At 41.3% G+C, this 18,868-nt stretch overlaps 1 protein-coding gene across 3 annotated transcripts in view; it reads left to right on the forward strand.

The window, feature by feature from the left end:
* usp34 (ubiquitin specific peptidase 34) overlaps positions 1–12,025 on the forward strand; it is a 55,538-nt gene extending 43,513 nt beyond the window's left edge. For all 3 annotated transcript variants that reach the window (XM_085409070.1, XM_085409071.1, XM_085409072.1), the window contains exons 59-78: positions 39–113; positions 312–463; positions 564–717; positions 825–869; positions 1,093–1,197; positions 2,636–2,783; positions 3,521–3,825; positions 3,943–4,272; positions 5,366–5,523; positions 5,686–5,764; positions 6,083–6,209; positions 7,674–7,781; positions 8,421–8,525; positions 9,127–9,251; positions 9,375–9,498; positions 9,625–9,704; positions 9,835–9,975; positions 10,121–10,261; positions 10,352–10,508; positions 10,698–12,025. In XM_085409070.1, the coding sequence (XP_085265196.1) occupies positions 39–113; positions 312–463; positions 564–717; positions 825–869; positions 1,093–1,197; positions 2,636–2,783; positions 3,521–3,825; positions 3,943–4,272; positions 5,366–5,523; positions 5,686–5,764; positions 6,083–6,209; positions 7,674–7,781; positions 8,421–8,525; positions 9,127–9,251; positions 9,375–9,498; positions 9,625–9,704; positions 9,835–9,975; positions 10,121–10,261; positions 10,352–10,508; positions 10,698–11,437 (3,399 nt within the window). In that variant the 3' untranslated portion in view covers positions 11,438–12,025. The remainder of the gene's footprint in view (positions 1–38; positions 114–311; positions 464–563; positions 718–824; positions 870–1,092; positions 1,198–2,635; positions 2,784–3,520; positions 3,826–3,942; positions 4,273–5,365; positions 5,524–5,685; positions 5,765–6,082; positions 6,210–7,673; positions 7,782–8,420; positions 8,526–9,126; positions 9,252–9,374; positions 9,499–9,624; positions 9,705–9,834; positions 9,976–10,120; positions 10,262–10,351; positions 10,509–10,697) is intronic.
* Positions 12,026–18,868: the final 6,843 nt, after the last annotated feature.

Here is an 18,868-nt window from a genome sequence, read left to right on the forward strand (position 1 = left end):
TAAAAACGATTAATATTTTTTGTGTTTTGTGTCCACAGAGTCAGTTCCTGTTGTCACTACAAGCCATTTCTATCATGGTGCATTTCTACATGGGAACAAAAGGCCCTGAGAATGTAAGCTTACACACTGCTTATATTTCACAACTCATTTATTTACAGTAATATTATCAAAGAGAGATTTAATCTGAATGGTTCTGTTTCTTTGTAATATTATTTGTCTTTTTTAAATGAAGTAACACCCAGCCTGTAGTTATATTGTGTTTAGAAGACATGACCTAATTATAAGAAGGACCTAACCAACGTCCTTCTCAGCCTCAGGTAGAGGTGCTGTCAGAGGAGGAAGGAGAGGAGGAGGACGAGGAAGAAGACATCTTGTCTCTGGCTGAAGAAAAATATCGTCCTGCAGCTTTGGAGAAGATGATCGCACTCATTGCTCTGCTGGTGGAGCAGTCTCGCTCTGAGAGGTGAGAGTATACAACATGCATGCATTTTTCTGTTTAGATTCATTCTCATTAGAATTAAGCATTCAAGCAGCCACTGCGTTCTCCTCTCCTCTCTGTCCAGACATCTGACTCTGTCCCAGAGCGACATGGCAGCGCTGACTGGAGGGAAGGGCTTCCCTTTCCTCTTCCAGCACATCAGAGATGGCATCAACATCAGGCAGACCTGTAACCTCATATTTAGCCTCTGTCGCTATAATAACCGGCTGGCTGAACATGTATGTTTGTAGGAAATGGACTGAGTAAATGTTGCAATGACTGCCACCTATACAAGTGTAAAATGCATCCATTTTAATTTTCTCATGTTGAATGCTTCTCTCTGCAGATTGTGTCGATGCTCTTCACCTCGATTGCAAAGCTGACTCCTGAGGTAAGCACCACAGAAATGAAACTGGGCTTAAAATCATCTTTATTTGAAAAAACAATCGAATCTAGCCTTTGTTCATTTTGTTTTCCTGAATAGATAGAAACTGAACTTCTGTCTATTCACGTTTGTTAACTTGCCTTTGTAATAACGCTTAATAAACCATTTAAAAATATGGTGTAGTGATACAAAAATGATTTTTCATGACCCCCCCCCTAAATTCTGTTAGGCTGCCAATCCTTTCTTCAAGCTGCTAACAATGTTGATGGAGTTTGCGGGTGGACCTCCGGGGATGCCTTCCTTTGCTTCCTACATTCTCCAAAGGATCTGGGAGGTAAACCCTGACACACTAATATTTTCCATTTGTTTAGATCTAATAAAAGGATTTAATGTAATATGTAGTTATCATTATCAAAAGAAAACCTCTCTGGGTTTTGTTAAATACAGGTCTTCAAAAAGTTGATCAAATGTCATTTACTAGAAATAATATTAGTTATAATTTTGGTGCTTTGCCAAAATTTGATCCTTTTAGGCTGGACAAAACTATACTGCATAAAAATATGGTTTCCTTTGTTTATAGTTCAATAGTTGCTTCCAACGTTCATTTCAACATTTCAGGTTGCTCAGAAAATTTCTGTTTCTGGCTTTGTTATAAACCCCAAATCACTATTTTAATGATTTGGGGTTTTTTAACCATAATTCCATGCATGGATGTGTCAAAGATGTACCTGGGTCATGTGGGAGTTTACACGTGCTTTGTAGACTTGAGCCTCATCCCTCAGGTGATTCTGTACAAGGTCCTTACAGAATAGTGGGTGTCTGGCTCATATTTAGGAGCTATTAGATCCCTGTACGAGTGCAGCGAGAGCTTGATCTGCATTACTGGCAATAACTCGTTCTTTTCGGTGGGTGTGGGATTTTGCTCCGGCTGCCCTTTGCCCCTAATTTCTAGGCGTAGCCAGATGGTGGAATCGCAGCTCTGGTTTTTGCAGATGATGTGGTTCTGTTGGCTTCATCAGGTTGGGGCTTCCACCTTGCACCAAGCGTTTCATAGCAGATTGAGGCAATGGTTCTCAGCTGGATAGGGGTGGAATTCCCACTCTGGCTCAGGGACAAGTTGCTGCACTAAGTAGATCAATTTAAGTATTTCTGGTTCACGAGTGAGAGTAGAGTATAGCAGGAGATTGACAGACTGCCGATTTATCGGTTGATCTATGTCCCCACCCTCACGTATATGACCAAATGAATGAGATTGCAGATACAAGCAGCAGAAATGAATTCTCTCCAAAGGGTGGCTGTGCTTTCTCTCAAGGAGGGGTGAGAAATTCAGTCATTTGCAAGGCACTCAGAATAGAGTTACGATTTTTCCACATTGAAAGGACCCAGCTGAGGTGGTTTGGGCATGTCCTACCAGGATAAGGTCCTGAGGTGTAGGCCCAGGGCATCCTGGAGAGAGTTCCCCTGGATGAGCTGGAGGATGTGACTTTGAACACGGGCTTCTGGGTTTCTTTGCTTGGGCTACTGCCCTTGTGACCCAGCCCTAGATAAGTGGTGGAAGATGGATGAATGGAATGAGATCCATACATGTAGTTGCAACTGGTTTACATCTTATTTATCAATAAAGTAAACTTGCACCACATGCAGGATCAAAAGTCAATAAAACCAAACAGAAAAAATTAGGTCAGTGTTTAGGATTGCCATTTTAAAATGAATATACTGCTTATAAAGTCCTTATTAAATATATGCTGTCTCATCTGTGTGCCTCCTGTCAGGTGATTGAGTACAATCCATCCCAATGTCTGGACTGGCTGGCTGTGCAGACTCCCAGGAACAAACTGGCCCACAGCTGGGTGCTGCAGAACATGGAGAACTGGGTAGAACGCTTCCTGCTGGCACACAACTATCCCCGAGTCCGCACGTGTAAGGGCCTCTGCATTGTCTCATTGTATTTAGTTTCATGTTCTTTTTTTTAACAAACACTCAACAGGGAGTTAAACCAACTACGAATGAAAAGACATTGTGCCAGTGTTTAAAAAGGTGGATTAAATTCTGAAAACTGAGAACTTTAGAAGCCAAAACAAATATAACGTTAAGTTTTTAAAAAAAAATGCTAATTATTAAATTAAACAGCCCTTTAGTGTACACAACCCAATTTTTACTTTGACTATATAGATATACATTCTTCCTTTATTGTTAATGTAAATAGAACTTTACTAATAGTGTAACCTGCTTCTTAAAATAGCCAGGGCTCTCACAGAAAAGAATCTCAAGATTAAATATGATTGTTAAATAAAGATGGTTAAAGAGATTTGCATGATTCACATTTCCTCATTAGTCTTACAGTGGCTGTTGCTGCAGCACTAAGTTCATCCATTGTCGAAATGAGCGGTTTTAGCTCCCTGTAAGCTAAATTTCTTCTGATTGGGCTTCTGTATTGACTACCAGAGCGATGTCTGAGATGACCAAAAAAAAGATCTGCAAACTATGAGACCATTCAAGTCCAAAAAAACTCAAGCCTGTTTAATAAGAGCAGAGCATTCTGTCAATAATGAAAAGACCACCTTTAAAAACAACATGTTTAAATTAACATGAGGTACCACTGCAGCCACAGTAGTCCTTTGTTTATGATAGCAGTTAACTCTCTCTTCTCCCTCTAGCTGCTGCATACCTCCTGGTCTCCCTCATCCCCAGCAACTCCTTTCGACAGATGTTCCGCTCCACACGCTCCCTCCACTTGCCGACCCGTGAGCTCCCACTGTCCCCCGACACCACCGTGGTTCTCCACCAGGTCTACAACCTGTTGCTAGGGCTGCTGGGACGTGCCAAGCTGTATGTGGATGCCAGTGTTCATGGTACTACCAAACTGGTGCAGTATTTCAGCTTCATGACTTACTGCCTCATCTCCAAGACGGAGAAACTCATGTTCTCTGGCTACTTCATGGACCTCTGGAACCTCTTCCAGGTACATCTTTCTTTGACTGCGAAGATATTTTTAAAGATTTGTACCGATTGTACACTTCAATGTGCGTGTCCGAGTCTTAGGTGCAGAATTTAGAACTTTTTTCTTTCACGTTTTCAGCCGAAACTGTCAGAGCCAGCCATTGCAACCAACCACAATAAGCAGGCACTGCTGTCCTTCTGGTACAACGTTTGTGTGGATTGTCCGGAGAACGTCCGGCTAGTGGTGCAGAACCCTGTGGTGACCAAAAACATTGCCTTCAACTATATCTTGGCTGACCACGATGACCAGGAGGTGGTGCTATTCAACCGCGGCATGCTCCCTGCCTACTATGGCATCCTGCGCATGTGCTGCGAGCAGTCGACTGCTTTCACCCGCCAACTAGCATCACACCAAAACATCCAGTGGGCCTTCAAGAACTTGACTCCACATGCCAGCCAGTATCCAGGGGTGAGAGGACAGTCAGACTTCTAGCAGTGATGTGACTTTATTGTCCATAGCACTTTGAAAATTCCCCACCTAAAAGCAAAACATAAAGGAAGTCTTTAATTGTTAACCCTTTAAAGCCGGTCGGAGCGGGCACGCTCCTTTTTGCGTAACTATTTTTAAATCCCAGTAGCACTGCAACCGCGTAAGCTAGCGCAATAATTTGTTTTGCATATGAAACCGGAGGAGTTGTACTGACATCTGATGCCATCAGTTTGTCCTCGGTCACGGTTGCCTTCCACATAAAGCTTTGCAAAAATTGCATAAAAAGCGCTTGCAGGAACAAAAACATAATATTCCAGAAACACGCTTTGCCGATCCGATCAGCTGTTCGTAACACTTCCCACAGTGAAACAGACGTCAGCGCGAACTATCGCATGTCCACCATTTCCTGGCCGAAACCAGAAGTGACGTCATTTTCGCGGAAAATGTAGTTTTTTATTTGTAGGCCTTAAGAGCCTATACTGGTGTTTTTATAAGTCATGTTTGACTTTATGCTTTTCTGAATAGTTGCTGGGATGCTTAGAACTCGAATTGCACTGCTGGAAATAGTTTATTTTGATGCACCTGCTGTTTTCTTTGCAAATTTGCATCATAGGATTGTTTTTCGTTTTTCCTGCAGTATATAAAAAATGGTGTATCTCCAAAATAAAACTATGAAGACACTAAAAATAAATTTCTATTCTATTTTTTTGCAACTTTTTTGTATTTAAAGTTTTGAGGGATAAGCCTCTTAAATTTCTCCAAGTAGAAATATATGTAAAAAAAACAAAAACGATTTTCAATTTTTTTTGTAGTTTATTGCACTTTTTTGCAATTAATGTAGTTACTATGGACTTAATGCAGACATATTATTAAAATCTGGGCTATAACAGTTGTATTGATGTATAGCAACTTGAAATGCTCCCAAAAATGGCTCTACAGCATGTAAAAATATAAAGTAAGCTCTGGCGGACTTGATTCTATGGTAGGTCTTAAAGGGTTAAAGATCTTGCCTTGGTTATGTTTATTTGTGATAATGTAAAAATCATAACCGCTGATGTGCTTCTCCCTGCAGGCAGTGGAGGAACTGTTCAATTTGATGCAGCTGTTTGTGGCGCAGCGAGCTGAGATGAGGGAAGAGGAAGTGGAGGACATTAAACAATTTAAGAAGACCACTATTAGCTGCTACCTCCGCTGTCTGGATGGGCGCTCCTGTTGGACCACACTTATCAGGTAAGAACACACACACACTTTTCTCACTGAAGGTCTTGTGAAGCTTGTTTTTGTAACCTGGTGAAGATGTTTGTCACAGAAACTGTCCATTTTGTATCAGAGTTTGGAAAGTTTACTGACGTTACTTTCTAAGTTGACCTTTCTCTGTGCTGTTCCTCTCAGTGCCTTCAGAGTTCTGCTGGAGAATGACGAGGACCGACTGTTGGTAGTCTTCAACAGAGGACTTATCCTAATGACTGAGGTACAATCCAGGTCTCTTCTAAATATTACAAAAAGAATTGCTAAATTAAGCTATCGTCTCATCTTTCTATGCTGCCATAATCCAATTCATTTTCATGCATCATCTGCCTTTTTTGGCATTATATTTAAAACAGGCCAAAGGGAATCATTAATATCTGGATTTAAAAAGATAAAATTAAATATAGTATATTACAAGTGCATTTAAAATATGTATATGTACATGAAAATAAAATTTGCATTTCATTGCTTACTACATTTTTTTTAACCCTTCCAAATCTAATAAGTAAAGCTATGTGCACTGTTTGTTTGTTCCCTGCAGTCCTTCAACACTCTGCACATGATGTACCATGAGGCGACAGCATGCCACGTCACTGGAGACTTGGTGGAGCTGCTCTCCATCTTTCTTTCTGTCCTCAAAGCCACCAGGCCATACCTGCAGCGCAAAGGTGTGCACCATCCCCTACTGTTTAACAGGGCGAACACATGTAATAGTAACACAGGTTAAACAGTTAAAACTAATAGTTTGTCCTTCCCACTGGCACCAGGTGCTTGCCCAAAGAAGGTTATGTGATTGTTGGGCGTTTTCTCTATAATTGCAGGATCTTTACAATATCAAGGCCCTTGAGGCCACTGCTGTTGTGATGTGGCGCTGTAAAATGAAACTGTAGTTAATGCAACATGTTAGCAAGAAGTTAGGCTCTGTAGGTGAATTCCAGTTTTCACTTGATAAGATAAAATAAGATAACCTTTATTAGTCCCACACGTGGGAAATTTGTTGATAGTACGTATGCAGAGCTAGAAGCTGTTTGTGGTTATTTTGCCAGATTTGAAATAGTGCAGCAGTGAGCTACACTGACTCGTAGCACAGGAGTGTCACTTTGGATCCGGTAGTTTTTTAGTCTTATTAATTGAAGTTGCTGTGCTCTTGTTCATAAAGAGGTGTGGTTAGTTGGATGATTGTTGTGCGATCACTACTTTGATTTTTGCCATTAAAAAGGAGATGACCATACTAAGACATAAAACCCCAGGACAGCATTACACTACAGAAGAGTTGATCTGTCTGGCATGAAGTAAATGAATGTGCAAAAAATGTGACCTTAGGGAAGATGAGATGAGATAACCTTTATTGGTGGGAAATGTGTTTTGTTAAAGCAGAAAGTGGACAGTGCAAAGTTACATAGCAAAAATTAGAAAAACACTGGAATAGGATAAGAATCAACTGTACACAATAGAATAGAATAAAATACAAATGCTATGTACGACTGAGTATAATACAACGATGTCAGGAAAACAACGAATGCCTGAAACATATTTGGAGATGCACTGATTGCACTTTTCTTGGGCAGTTACTGCTGCAAATGTGAAATATTGTTTTCATAACAAAACTGAGCAGTGACTTTAGTATCTGCTCAACAAGTAGATACAAGTGAAACAAAAGTGCTCTGATACTGGAAAAAATGAGTTGCTGTACATCCTTCTTTATTTGACAGCTACAGATTCATATAGTAAATACAAATGTTAACTACTTGCATCATTTCACCAGACTTCACCGTTTTAATAGTCTTCATTTTTCTCATAACTGCTTTGGTTTTTTTCTTTTCTTCCATTGCTCATGCCGAGGCTGCTGGCTTACAGCTGGCTCTGATCTCTGGATAGCTTTAACTTCAGCCACTTTGTATTTTTAGCTCCTATAAAATGACAATTTTTTTGTGTTTAGAAATTATGATACACAAACTTTAACCAGTGAACATGAAATGTCCCTGAATCTGACTCTGAACATCCAAGAAGCAGCTCTGGTACAGTGTACCAACTCCATTGGTTACAAAGGGCTGTATTAGAGTAAAATATCTGCAGATGTGTGTTCTCGTATTTGTGCTGATCTTTTGTTTTTTCTCTCTCCTGTTACCCAGATGTGAAACAGGCTCTGATCCAGTGGCAGGAGAGGATTGACTTTGCCCACAAGCTTCTCACTCTGCTGAACTCTTATAGCCCACCTGAGCTCCGCAACGCCTGCTTGGGTAACACTCACCTTTGATAACCCACCAGCTAACATTCAAGTATATTAAGTTAGGTCAGATGTTTATATACACTTATTATGGACATGTATGTCCTGGTAATTTGGGGCTTTTAAACATTTATTTGAACTGTTCCTACAATGTGCTAACTTGATAAAGCCAAGTCCTGTGATCTCATTAGTGATTGTGATTGGCTACAACTGGTAGTTTGTCTTTGCCAGGATGAGAAAGATTTGTTTGACAGCATTCATTGGACTCACCAATGCTCAGAACAATGGGAAAGTCCAAAGAGCTCAGCGTGGGAAGGAAAAACTACTGCGCTCCTTCTTAATCTTCACTAAGTGCTTGTTCACAGGGGATTGTCTGATTTTTGAAGGGTTTCTGCCTTACAATTTAAAGACCAGTGATCACATTGAATTGAGTATTATGAACACTTTTGACTCTGTGTGATTGTGTGTACATTTTTGGCAACTATTGTAGCCAAACTCTAGAAAACAGAAATCATCCTTTGTTCCAGCTGAGACAGAGTAGAATTTGGCTAGCAGAATACATATCTGCGTCTCTCTAAAAATGTAACGGGTCAGATGTAGAAATAATTGGAAGTTTTAGAAAGTGTCCTGTAACGTGATGTTCTTGTTGCAGATGTGCTGAAGGAACTCGTTCTGCTGAGTCCTCATGACTTCCTGCACACTCTAGTCCCCTTCTTACAACACAACCACTGCACATACCACCACAGCAATATCCCCAGTAAGTCTTCTCCTCATTATTCATGTTGATTGTCCTCTTTTGGTTTGCATTCTTGTTTTATAGCTTAAAATGGATCCCCAAGAACATGGTAGCTTTGCATGATGCCGTTCATTGCTAGATGTCACAGCTTCTCCTTGAATGTTCTTTTTCTTTTTGACTGTTAGTCATTTTCATATCAGCTTTGTTTCCAAACCTTTTTCTATATTTTCTTTTCTTTTTTCAATTTTGATTTACTAGCATACGCACCGTGGTAACAACAAAATATTAATGGTAAACATCAGTATATGAGGCCTGTTGTCTCACAGTGACATCAAACGGTAACCAAAGAGTAGAACAGAGATTACTTACATGAACATTTGTCTCAGTGTTTGAAACTTGGGCCATTTTTAATGATAATCATCCACCGTTTGAACAGTACATATTTGACAAATATACTGTCTGATGTTCTTCAAGTTAAGCTTTTATAATCCAAAAGGTTTTTAAGTAAAACCTTCAGTGGTTTCGACTTTTAAAAATCTCTGGTTCATCTTTACTTAAACTCTTTCAGATTAAATTAAAAATCTGGCTTTCTTTTCACTGACTTTTAATTGTCCCTGTGCAGTGTCGTTTGGTCCTTACCTGCCATGCAGAGAGAACCTCAAACTTATGGGAGCCAAAAACAACATCCGACCTCCAAGACCAGAGCTGAACATGTGTCTGCTGCCTTCACTGGTGGAGAGCAGCAAGGTACGGTTATCTGTTCCTGCTCCAAATCGTTTTGTGTCAGCAGTAAAAGAAACCTCAACAGAAAACCTTCAGTACCTGCAGAGGCTTGGTGTTGGTGGTAATATTTGTTTGTGTCCATCTCAGGGTAAAGATGAGGTGTACGATCGAATGCTGCTGGATTATTTCCTGTCCTACCATAAGTTCATTCACTTGCTGTGTCGCGTTGCCATCAACTGTGAGAAATTCACAGATACACTTGTCAAGCTAAGTACGTGTTTGTATTTCCACTGTTATCATTATAGCATACTGATCAAACCGTAAATTGTCTGCAAGCACACATGAATTTGCACAGAAACATAGATGTTTCCATGTTAATGCTCTGCCTCCCTCTCAGGTGTGTTGATAGCGTATGAAGGACTTCCCCTCCATCTTGCGCTTTTCCCCAAACTGTGGACAGAGCTCTGTCAGTCACAGGTACAGCTGCGTTCCTCTGATTTCACTCATTTCAACCATTTTTAAGGTCAGGCCTTGTTAATAGACTCGGGCTCTTTGGATATGGACAGCAGCACAATGGTAAATCCTTCTCATCTCGCTCTTCTTTCAGTCTGTTATGGCTAAAACGTGTGTGAAGCTGCTCTGTGAAGACCCAGCCTTCAGCGAGTACATTAAATGTATCCTAATGGACGAGAGGACCTTTCTGAACAACAACGTGGCCTACACCTTCCTTAACTGCTTTTTGCACAAGGTATAAAAAGTTTCAGCTTTTCTTGTAGGAATCCTAAATAGTCACTACATTTGATCAAGGTTGTACCCAGTTTGTACTGATTGTCCAAATGATGTTGCATTTTAATTTGTAATTAAATACAGAATAAAAATTTGTGTATGTGTAGGTCCAGGTTTTGTCTGGTCCCAGCTGCTCCAACCTCATTGGTGTTTTGGTGACAAACCTGCTGAGTGAACGGAGCAGTCTGCAGCCTGAACTGGCAGCTCATCGCCTGGAGCTTAACAAGACCAGCAGCCTGCTCAATGCTGTATGCATGCATGCACACACTCATAGAACAGTCCTCCTGATACATGGTGCCACTGTTTTCTCATTGTTTGATCTCTCTTCTCTTTGTCAGGACCTGAGGGCATTGATGTTGCTGTTGTCTGTGCAGCCTTCTCAGGCCATTGACCCAGCTTTCCTCCCAGCCCTGCAAGAGCTTCTGAGCTGCTGTCGTGCTTGTCTCCAGCAACGCAGCACTCTAGAGCTGGAGGCCAAAGACCACAAATGCAAAGGTATAACATGCCATTCAATCACTAAACCAAAACACAACCTCAATTTGAGCACATTTCTTTGGGTTGACCATTTAGGCAGAATAATCTGGAGTATGACTCAACAAAGTAGACTTTGTGAAAAATTTAAAGTCAGTGCTGTAAATGATGTAGAATAGTGGCTCCTTTCAGTAACAGTCTGTTTGTTGTCAGCTGAGGATGAAGGGGCGACCCCGGTGAAGCGGCGGAGGGTGAGCGGTGATGACGACAGAGCCGGAGATGGAGGAGCCCAGCTCTACGCCGCCTCCACCTCCTCTTCAACTCTTCCGCCCTGCAGTGATCCAAAGCCTGACCAACAGGAGGCGCTAACACCCACAAGCACCTCAGACACGGAAACACGAGATTCCTCATCACTGATCGACCCAGGCACTGAGCAGGATCCGCCCTCTCCTGACCCCATGCCCACCTCCTCTAGAAATCTGGACTCCTCTCCCAAAGAGGAAAAGATGGAGGGCTCTTCGTCGTCATCCTCCTCGTTTTCCTCCTCCTCCTCCTCCCTGCTGCAGGAGACGGGAGAGGGGTTTGTCCAGGGGGAGGAGCCTGAGCTGCAGCAACATGTGGTGCCACGCGAGGAGAACGACGAGGTGGGAGATCAACGGGAGGGGAGAAGGGATGAGGCCGTGTCTACCTGCTCAGAGGAGGTGAAGGAAGAGAAGGAGATGAGCTCTAAGACCAGCAGCAGCCCGGCCCCACCCCTTTCAGAGGATTCTGCTTTCCCATCAGGGCTGGTGGGGGAGGGTCCAGATGGCTGTGGCAGCCACTCCTCCTCCTCCTCACAGATGTTCCAGAGCGTTGGCCCCCCACCTGACACGCTGGACATGCTGTACAGGACGGTGGAAGCCACCATTGCCATTGTTACCAAACTTTCTATTAAAGGCCAGCCCTCTTCATGACATCATCAACTGACCACCGCCATATCTTGAATTCCCTCCCCCCCTTTTCTCTCTGCTATGGACGTCTGACTTCAGCTCAGAGGAAACAAACTTTCTCCTGTTCATTATGTTTCTTCTTCTTCTGCTGGTTTTGTGCTGCTGTTTGTTGCCTTCTGCCGATGTTCAGTCGGACGCTTTCTCCAGCTTCAGCGGCTCCCGCCGCTCTTTTCGCATTATAAGATTGCGACTCCACGCAGAGCCAACATCTCCTTTGAGAAATAAAGAAGAAAAGCAGAAAAAGTAGTACAGACTACAGCACATTTTTTTTAAAGGGTGGGTGGGTGAGTGGGCTTGGTGGGTTTTTTTTTTTTGGTTTTTTTTCTTGGTGTGTTTTATACTGATTTTATTTGAGCTTTGCTGTAAAGGGGAAAGGTTTACAGAACTTTTGTCTCCTCTGTATGTAATTTAATTTTATTGCATTTTTACTGTGTATAAAAACAAACAAACAAAAAAAAAAAAACAAAAAAAAAAGGTTGTCCTCTGTGCCAGTTTTGTACTTTATGAACAAGGCAAGAAAAGTTGCCTTGAGTTTTTCTGTGGTTTAATTATCCAGAAACTAAGTTTACCTGTAAATGAAGAGAACCACAAGAAACTTGATTCTGTAAAGAATCCTCTCTAGTCATTGCCTGAAGGTGTATATGAAAACCATAAATATATATAAATATATAGATATATATATAAAATATCTTTATATATATATATATATATAAAAGCGGTGCTTTATTTGACTGTGGTTGAAATAAAGCCCCCCTGTTGGACCAGCTGGAGCTTTTATTTTCTTTACTGAAGTACATTCCAATTTGTTTCGTTGTTTTTTTGTTTTTTGGCTTCTGCTGTGTTCTGGTTTTCCTCCTTTTATTTTATTAGAGATTAACTTAATAAAGACAGTTTTAATATGAAAAATTATGAACTAAAATTCTTCTCGAGCTGTGAGGTTTGATTTCTTGCCTTTGTTTGCTTTGCATCATATCCAAAATAAATGTAGCTCGTCAATTTCTTCAGGCTGTGCTCAGAATCTAGGCCTATGGCAAGCTCAACTGTGTGTTTATTATGCACGTACAGTAGTGGGGGTTAGGTTTGGGTTTGTTTTCTTCATAATTATTGTGATTTTGAAAAATTCACAATAATGTAGAAAACGGCAACCAAGCCACCAAAAAAATTGTGACCGCTTTCTTTAATGGCAAGTTGGGTTTGAGTCTGGCACCGTAACTGTACAAAGCCTTCAAAAAAAGAATTATTTATTCACATCAATACTTCGTTATTAAAGAATCACTGTGTCAATAGTGTACATTGTTAACATAGTTTAGGAGTTAACACATTTGTCTTACACATAAAAGATAAAAAAAAATGAAATTCAGCGGCTATTGCTAGTGTACTCATGCTGGTCCCAAATCCAGATTTAAAGGATGGTTGTGCCAAACTAAACATGCAGATCCATCTGCTGGGATCCTTTGAGAACCAAGGAAACAGCCAAAAGTACCTTTGTATGTAGTTATCTTGACTCCTAAAACTCAGAAAAGGCTTTTTTGTTTGTTTTGTTAAACTAACACTGTAGATGGTAGATGGTCTGATGACGAAGGATTTCTGCATTTGTTCTGAAAGGGGGAAAAGCTGGTAATCTTAGCTCACGACTAATCTGTTTTAAGAGAAAAAGTTTTGTTGATCTTTTCCTGAACTTCTCATCTAAAAGTATAATAAACTAAACATCTGCTTATAAGCAACTGTAGACTGATGTAGGGAAACTCGAAATGGATTTGGGATGGAAAACGGAACAAAAAAACTTCATGTTAATATTCATTAAAGGGAAGTCACACAGGTGTATCTGTGTATTTCTTTCAAGTGATGTCGGCAGATTGTTGCTAACTGGCAAAAATGTTTAAATGTTTCCATCACCAATTTGACTTAATGACAATTTCACATATTGAACTGGAGAGTTTAACTGCTAAAAGACTAAACCCTTCTGTACATTTTTTGTGTATGAAATGAACCAATTTATTAAACTTTATTGCTAAAGAAACTGACTCAAAAGTTGAGAGGAAGAAGGGCGAAGCATAGAAAAGTAATTTCAGATCAAATTTAAGCAACCGCACTCAAACATTCATGGTGAGGGGTAAAAGTACCCAGGCCCAACAGATTCTTTTGCCATATTCATGAGCTTTTTGGACATCTTTATGCGTATTTTCTCTGCTTTGGGTTATATTACACAAATTGCTGCAGTCATCACAGTATAACACTACTACTACAGTTGTGGCCAAATGTTTTGAGAATGACAAAAATATTAGTTTTCACCAATTTTGCAACTTCAGTCTTTTTAGATCTTTGTGTCAGTTGTTTCTGTGATGTACTGAGGTATAATTACAAGCACGTGATAGGTTTCAAAGGCTTTTATTGACGATTACATCACATTTATGCAAAGAGTCAATACGTGCAGTGTTGACCTCTCCAATTCGCCCTGGCATGCTCCTTCGTGTTTCTTTGCAGGTAACCATGGTTAACAGGAACAACAAGGATCTTAGGCGTCACCCTTTTAACACATCTAATCTGCTATTCTAACTCAATCAGCTGACATAATGATCTCCAGCCTTGTGCTCATCAACATTCGAGATAACGAGAAGATTATTGAAATGATCTCAGCGGGTCCTTTTATGGCAGCAATGAAATGCAGTGGAAATGGGTTTTTTCATGTCAAAGAAGGACTTTGCAATCCATCTGATCACTCTTCATAACATTCTGGAGTATCTGCAAATTGCTATAATCAAAACTGAAGCAGCAAACTTTGGAAAAACCAATATATGTGTCAATCTCAAAACATTTGGCCACGACTGTACACCACTATGGATTCACAGTGGTTTATGCTTTTTGTAACTGGACACAATGATATCTCTAAAGTTTAAATGATTTGGTGTTGTACTGTGATGATCAAATGTTTGCTTCATTTTTTTTCGCAGCGCAATTTTGATTGGGTGGCCAGGAGAGTTGTATTCATTGAGATAAAGCTTTTCATGAATTAATACTTACCAATAAATAATTAGTTGATGCATTTTACAATGAAGACAGCATTTTTTATCCAAGTTTCTGAATGAAGAGTTACATCAAGGATGAGCCAGTTATTTAGGAGCTTCTTAATGTAATGCAGTAACATCCCAGTTTAATCCAGGGACAGGTTTTATTAACACCCTAACAGATGTTTGAGAGATATCTTTATCATTCTATGTATAAATGCGCCCCTAAATCTTTGCTAATCATTTACATAGTTTAGTTATTTTACTAATGTCTAAATAAAGAGAATTATAGTAAATTAAGTCATTAATGCATTTTTTACAGTACAAATAATTATTAATCCATACATGCTTTATTTTGATGAGCTCAACTCCTGGTCCAGCATTTACTTAAGCATAACTGGCATCTAGAAAGAAAAAAGAGAACAAACTCTTATCTCATATTAATTTGTTTCTCCTCACATTGTCCCACAGATGCTCCAAAGCTTCCCCACACACAGAGCAGTTCAGTGACTCTTTAGCAATACTAACAAAGCAGCTAATTATACCAGGTACAAGGAGAATGAAGACTTCAGCAGAAGCATCATGAGGAAACTTCACTGACTTCACACTTGACATAGTGGGAGTTATTATTGCAAAGCCCACAACATAAGAGGACATCTGACTGCTATGGCTAGTTAGTTTGACACTTTCTATCTAAACTGAAACTTTCACAATGTAAGAACAGGGATTTCTACCTGGCAACTAATCAATCAATCAATCAATCAAAGCTTTATTCGCCACATGCAGGTTGCCCTGCAGTGAAATGGGACCCCCCCCCCCACACACACACACACCTTACGCACACAACACAGACATCACATGGGGATACAGGTCGGAGATCGGTAGCGTTACAGAAAAACACTGAAATGTACACAACAATGGGAAAGAACAAGAGGAAAAAAAGAGACCTCTTCTCATGCTGTGCTTCCATGGTAGGACAGCATGAGAACAGGAAACAAAAAAACTCCTCTGCACAAAAAGCACATAAATGTCCACGGCACAACATTGTGAAAGACATGACAAGCCACAGGATTGGGTGGGGGGTGAGGAGTAATCCGAAGCGAGCAGAGCAGCCGCCCTGCACAGCGCTACCATTCCAGCGCGGCACACAGACCCGCCGTGTTCCCCCGCAGGAAACAAGCATCGAAGGCATTTGGAAAGGGAGGGGGATGAGTGTGTGCTCATCAGTGTAAGTGTATGTGTGTGCGTGTCCATAGTTCAGCTGAGACAGTGTCCTTCGTCCTGCCAGGCTAAGTAAACAGTCTACCAGCCAACCCAGGTGGCCTAGCATGGAATGGGAAGGAACAGACTAAACACAGTCGTTATCAGGGTGTTGTTTTTCGGCTCCAGCCTCGAGACCGCCACTGGCACCAAAGGGCTATCCGCATGAAGTGATGGTGCTTTTTACTTTAGTGCGAACAATTCAATTCAATTTTATTTATATAGCGCCAAATCACAACATAAGTCGCCTCAAGGCGCTTCATAGATACAGAGAAAAACCCAACAATCATATGACCCCCTATGAGCAGCACTTTGGCAACAGTGGGAAGGAAAAACTCCCTTTTAACAGGAAGAAACCTCCAGCAGAACCAGGCTCAGGGAGGGGCGGGCCCATCTGCTGCGACCGGTTGGGGTGAGAGAAGGAAGACAGGATAAAAGACACGCTGTGGAAGAGAGACAGAGGTTAATAACAGATATGATTCAGTGCAGAGAGGTCTGTTAACACATACTGAGTGAGAAAGGTGACTGGAAAGGAAAAACTCAGTTCATCATGGGAATCCCCGGCAGCCTACGTCTATTGCAGCATAACTAAGGGAGGATTCAGGGTCACCTGGTCCAGCCCTAACTATATGCTTTAGCAAAAAGGAAAGTTTGAAGCCTGATCTTAAAAGTAGAGATAGTGTCTGTCTCCTGAATCCAAACTGGAAGCTGGTTCCACAGAAGAGGTGCCTGAAAACTGAAGGCTCTGCCTCCCATTCTACTTTTAAATACTCTAGGAACAACAAGTAGGCCTGCAGAGCGAGAGCAAAGTGCTCTAATAGGGTGATATGGTACTACAAGGTCATTAAGATAAGATGGGGCCTGATTATTTAAGACCTTGTATGTGAGGAGCAGGATTTTGAATTCAATTCTGGATTTAACAGGAAGCCAATGAAGGGAAGCCAAAACAGGAGAAATATGCTCTCTCTTTCTAGTCCCTGTCAGTACTCTTGCTGCAGCATTTTGGATTAGCTGAAGGCTTTTCAGGGAGTTTTTTGGACTTCCTGATAATAATGAATTACAGTCGTCCAGCCTGGAAGTAATAAATGCATGAACTAGTTCTTCAGCGTCACTCTGAGACAGGATATTTCTAACTTTAGAGATGTTGCACAAATGGAAGAAAGCAGTCTTACATATTTGTTTAATATGTGCGTTGAAGGACATGTCCTGGTCAAAAATGACTCCAAGGTTCCTCACAGCATTACTGGAGGCCAAGGTAATGCCATCCAGAGTAAGAATCTGGTTAGATACCATATTTCTAAGATTTTCAGGGCCGAGTACAATAACCTCAGTTTGATCTGAATTAAGAAGCAGAAAGTTAGCGGCCATCCAGGTCTTTATGTCTTTAAGACATTCCTGCAGTTTAACTCATTGGTGTGTGCTATCTGGCTTCATGGACAGATAGAGCTGGGTGTCATCTGCATGTGTAAATGTATGCTATGTCTTCTAATGATGCTGCCTAAGGGAAGCATGTATGATGTAAACAGAATTGGTCCTAGCACTGAACCCTGTGGAACTCCATAATTAACCTCAGTGTGTGAAGAGGACTCTCCATTTACATGCACAAACTGGAGTCTATTAGATAGATATGATACAAACCACTGCAGCACAGTACCTGTAATACCTACAGCATGTTCTAATCGCTCTAATAGGATATTATGGTCGACAGTATCAAACGCTGCACTGAGGTCTAGCAGGACAAGCACAGAGATGAGTCCACTGTCAGAGGCCATAAGAAGGTCATTTGTAACCTTCACTAAAGCTGTTTCTGTTCTGTGATGAGCTCTGAAACCTGACTGAAACTCTTCAAATAAACCATTCCTCTGCAGATGATCTGTTAGCTGTTTGACAACTACTCTTTCAAGGATGTTTGATATGAAAGGAAGGTTGAGATTGGCCTATAATTAGCTAAGACTGCTGGGTCTAGAGATGGCTTTTTGAGAACAGCTCATATGAATTTCAAAGCAGTTCTACAGTCCAACACTGGTCTCTCAATCTCCCGTTGGAGAGCCGCGAGCTTCTCCATACTTGCGTTCTGTGATGTTGTCATTTCTTGTGCTCAAGGAGCCGATTTCTGAGAACTCACGGCAGTGTGCCTCCCCGAGATGTCATCCAATTTGCGCCCAGAGATCTTATTCCGAGCGAGCCCCTCCGAGATGTCATCCAGTCTGCAGTCAGAGATCTTATTCTGAGTATTCACAGCAGCCGTAGCCTCTCCAAGATCTTATCCGTGCTGACTCAATGAGCCCATTTTGAGAAACTCACGCCTCTTCCCAATGTTCCAATCCCAGCGGGCAGCCTTGTGGGGGTTTGAACAGCCGGTTCTGCTTTCTTAATTCTTCGATAAGTCAGGGCCAAGCCAGCTCCAATCAGAACCCTGTTACCATGGTTCCGAATAGGTAGATATCTTCAGCACTCAGGCTCACCCAAGCCCAAACTTCTCGTTGAGAAAGGGGTGTCAATTGCATTTAGGGACCAGCTGATCAAATCCATAATTCCTCTTTTAGGTTTTAGAGAACAGACTGTGAGAGAGTGTGCCAGGGAAAAGTAACAACAAAAGGATAACAAAAAAGGATGTTGCTCATTTTAAGTCAATGAAAATAAATTATACAGTCATGTGAACTAACATACAAAGTCTGTGCCACCACAGCACCGCAAATAAAACTAATGTGTTGACCAAATTGTACATTACACAGATCTGCTGTGTGTGGTCTTATTTTTACTGAGTTCAGTCATAATGAAGATCATCAGGTTGACTCTGCTGGTCCTGATGCCGACAGTATAGTGATGTGTCGGTCACGAACGAAACGGCTCTTAGAGCCGGTCTTTGACGTGAACGACGCGAGCCGGCTCCTTATTGCAAGCCGTGGGGTTTTTTTTCCTTCTCTCACCCTCTCTCTCTTTCTCTCTCTCGCACTTTTTTTCTGCTTCACTCAGCACGCGAGCCTTGTGCCTTGCGCTGTGCAGAGGGGGGCGGTAGTTACACTCGCAGTAGCACAGGAACAGAGGGATGATCTGATATCGTGGTGTTCAGCAGTTACAGTAACTTTGATTATTTTTACTGTATATATTCTTATACTCTGCTTTAATC

The sequence above is a fragment of the Rhamphochromis longiceps genome, linkage group LG6 (genome assembly GCF_057381845.1).
Source record: "Rhamphochromis longiceps isolate RC_006_pf linkage group LG6, R_longiceps_female_GT1.1, whole genome shotgun sequence".
Taxonomy (NCBI): Eukaryota; Metazoa; Chordata; class Actinopteri; order Cichliformes; family Cichlidae; genus Rhamphochromis; species Rhamphochromis longiceps.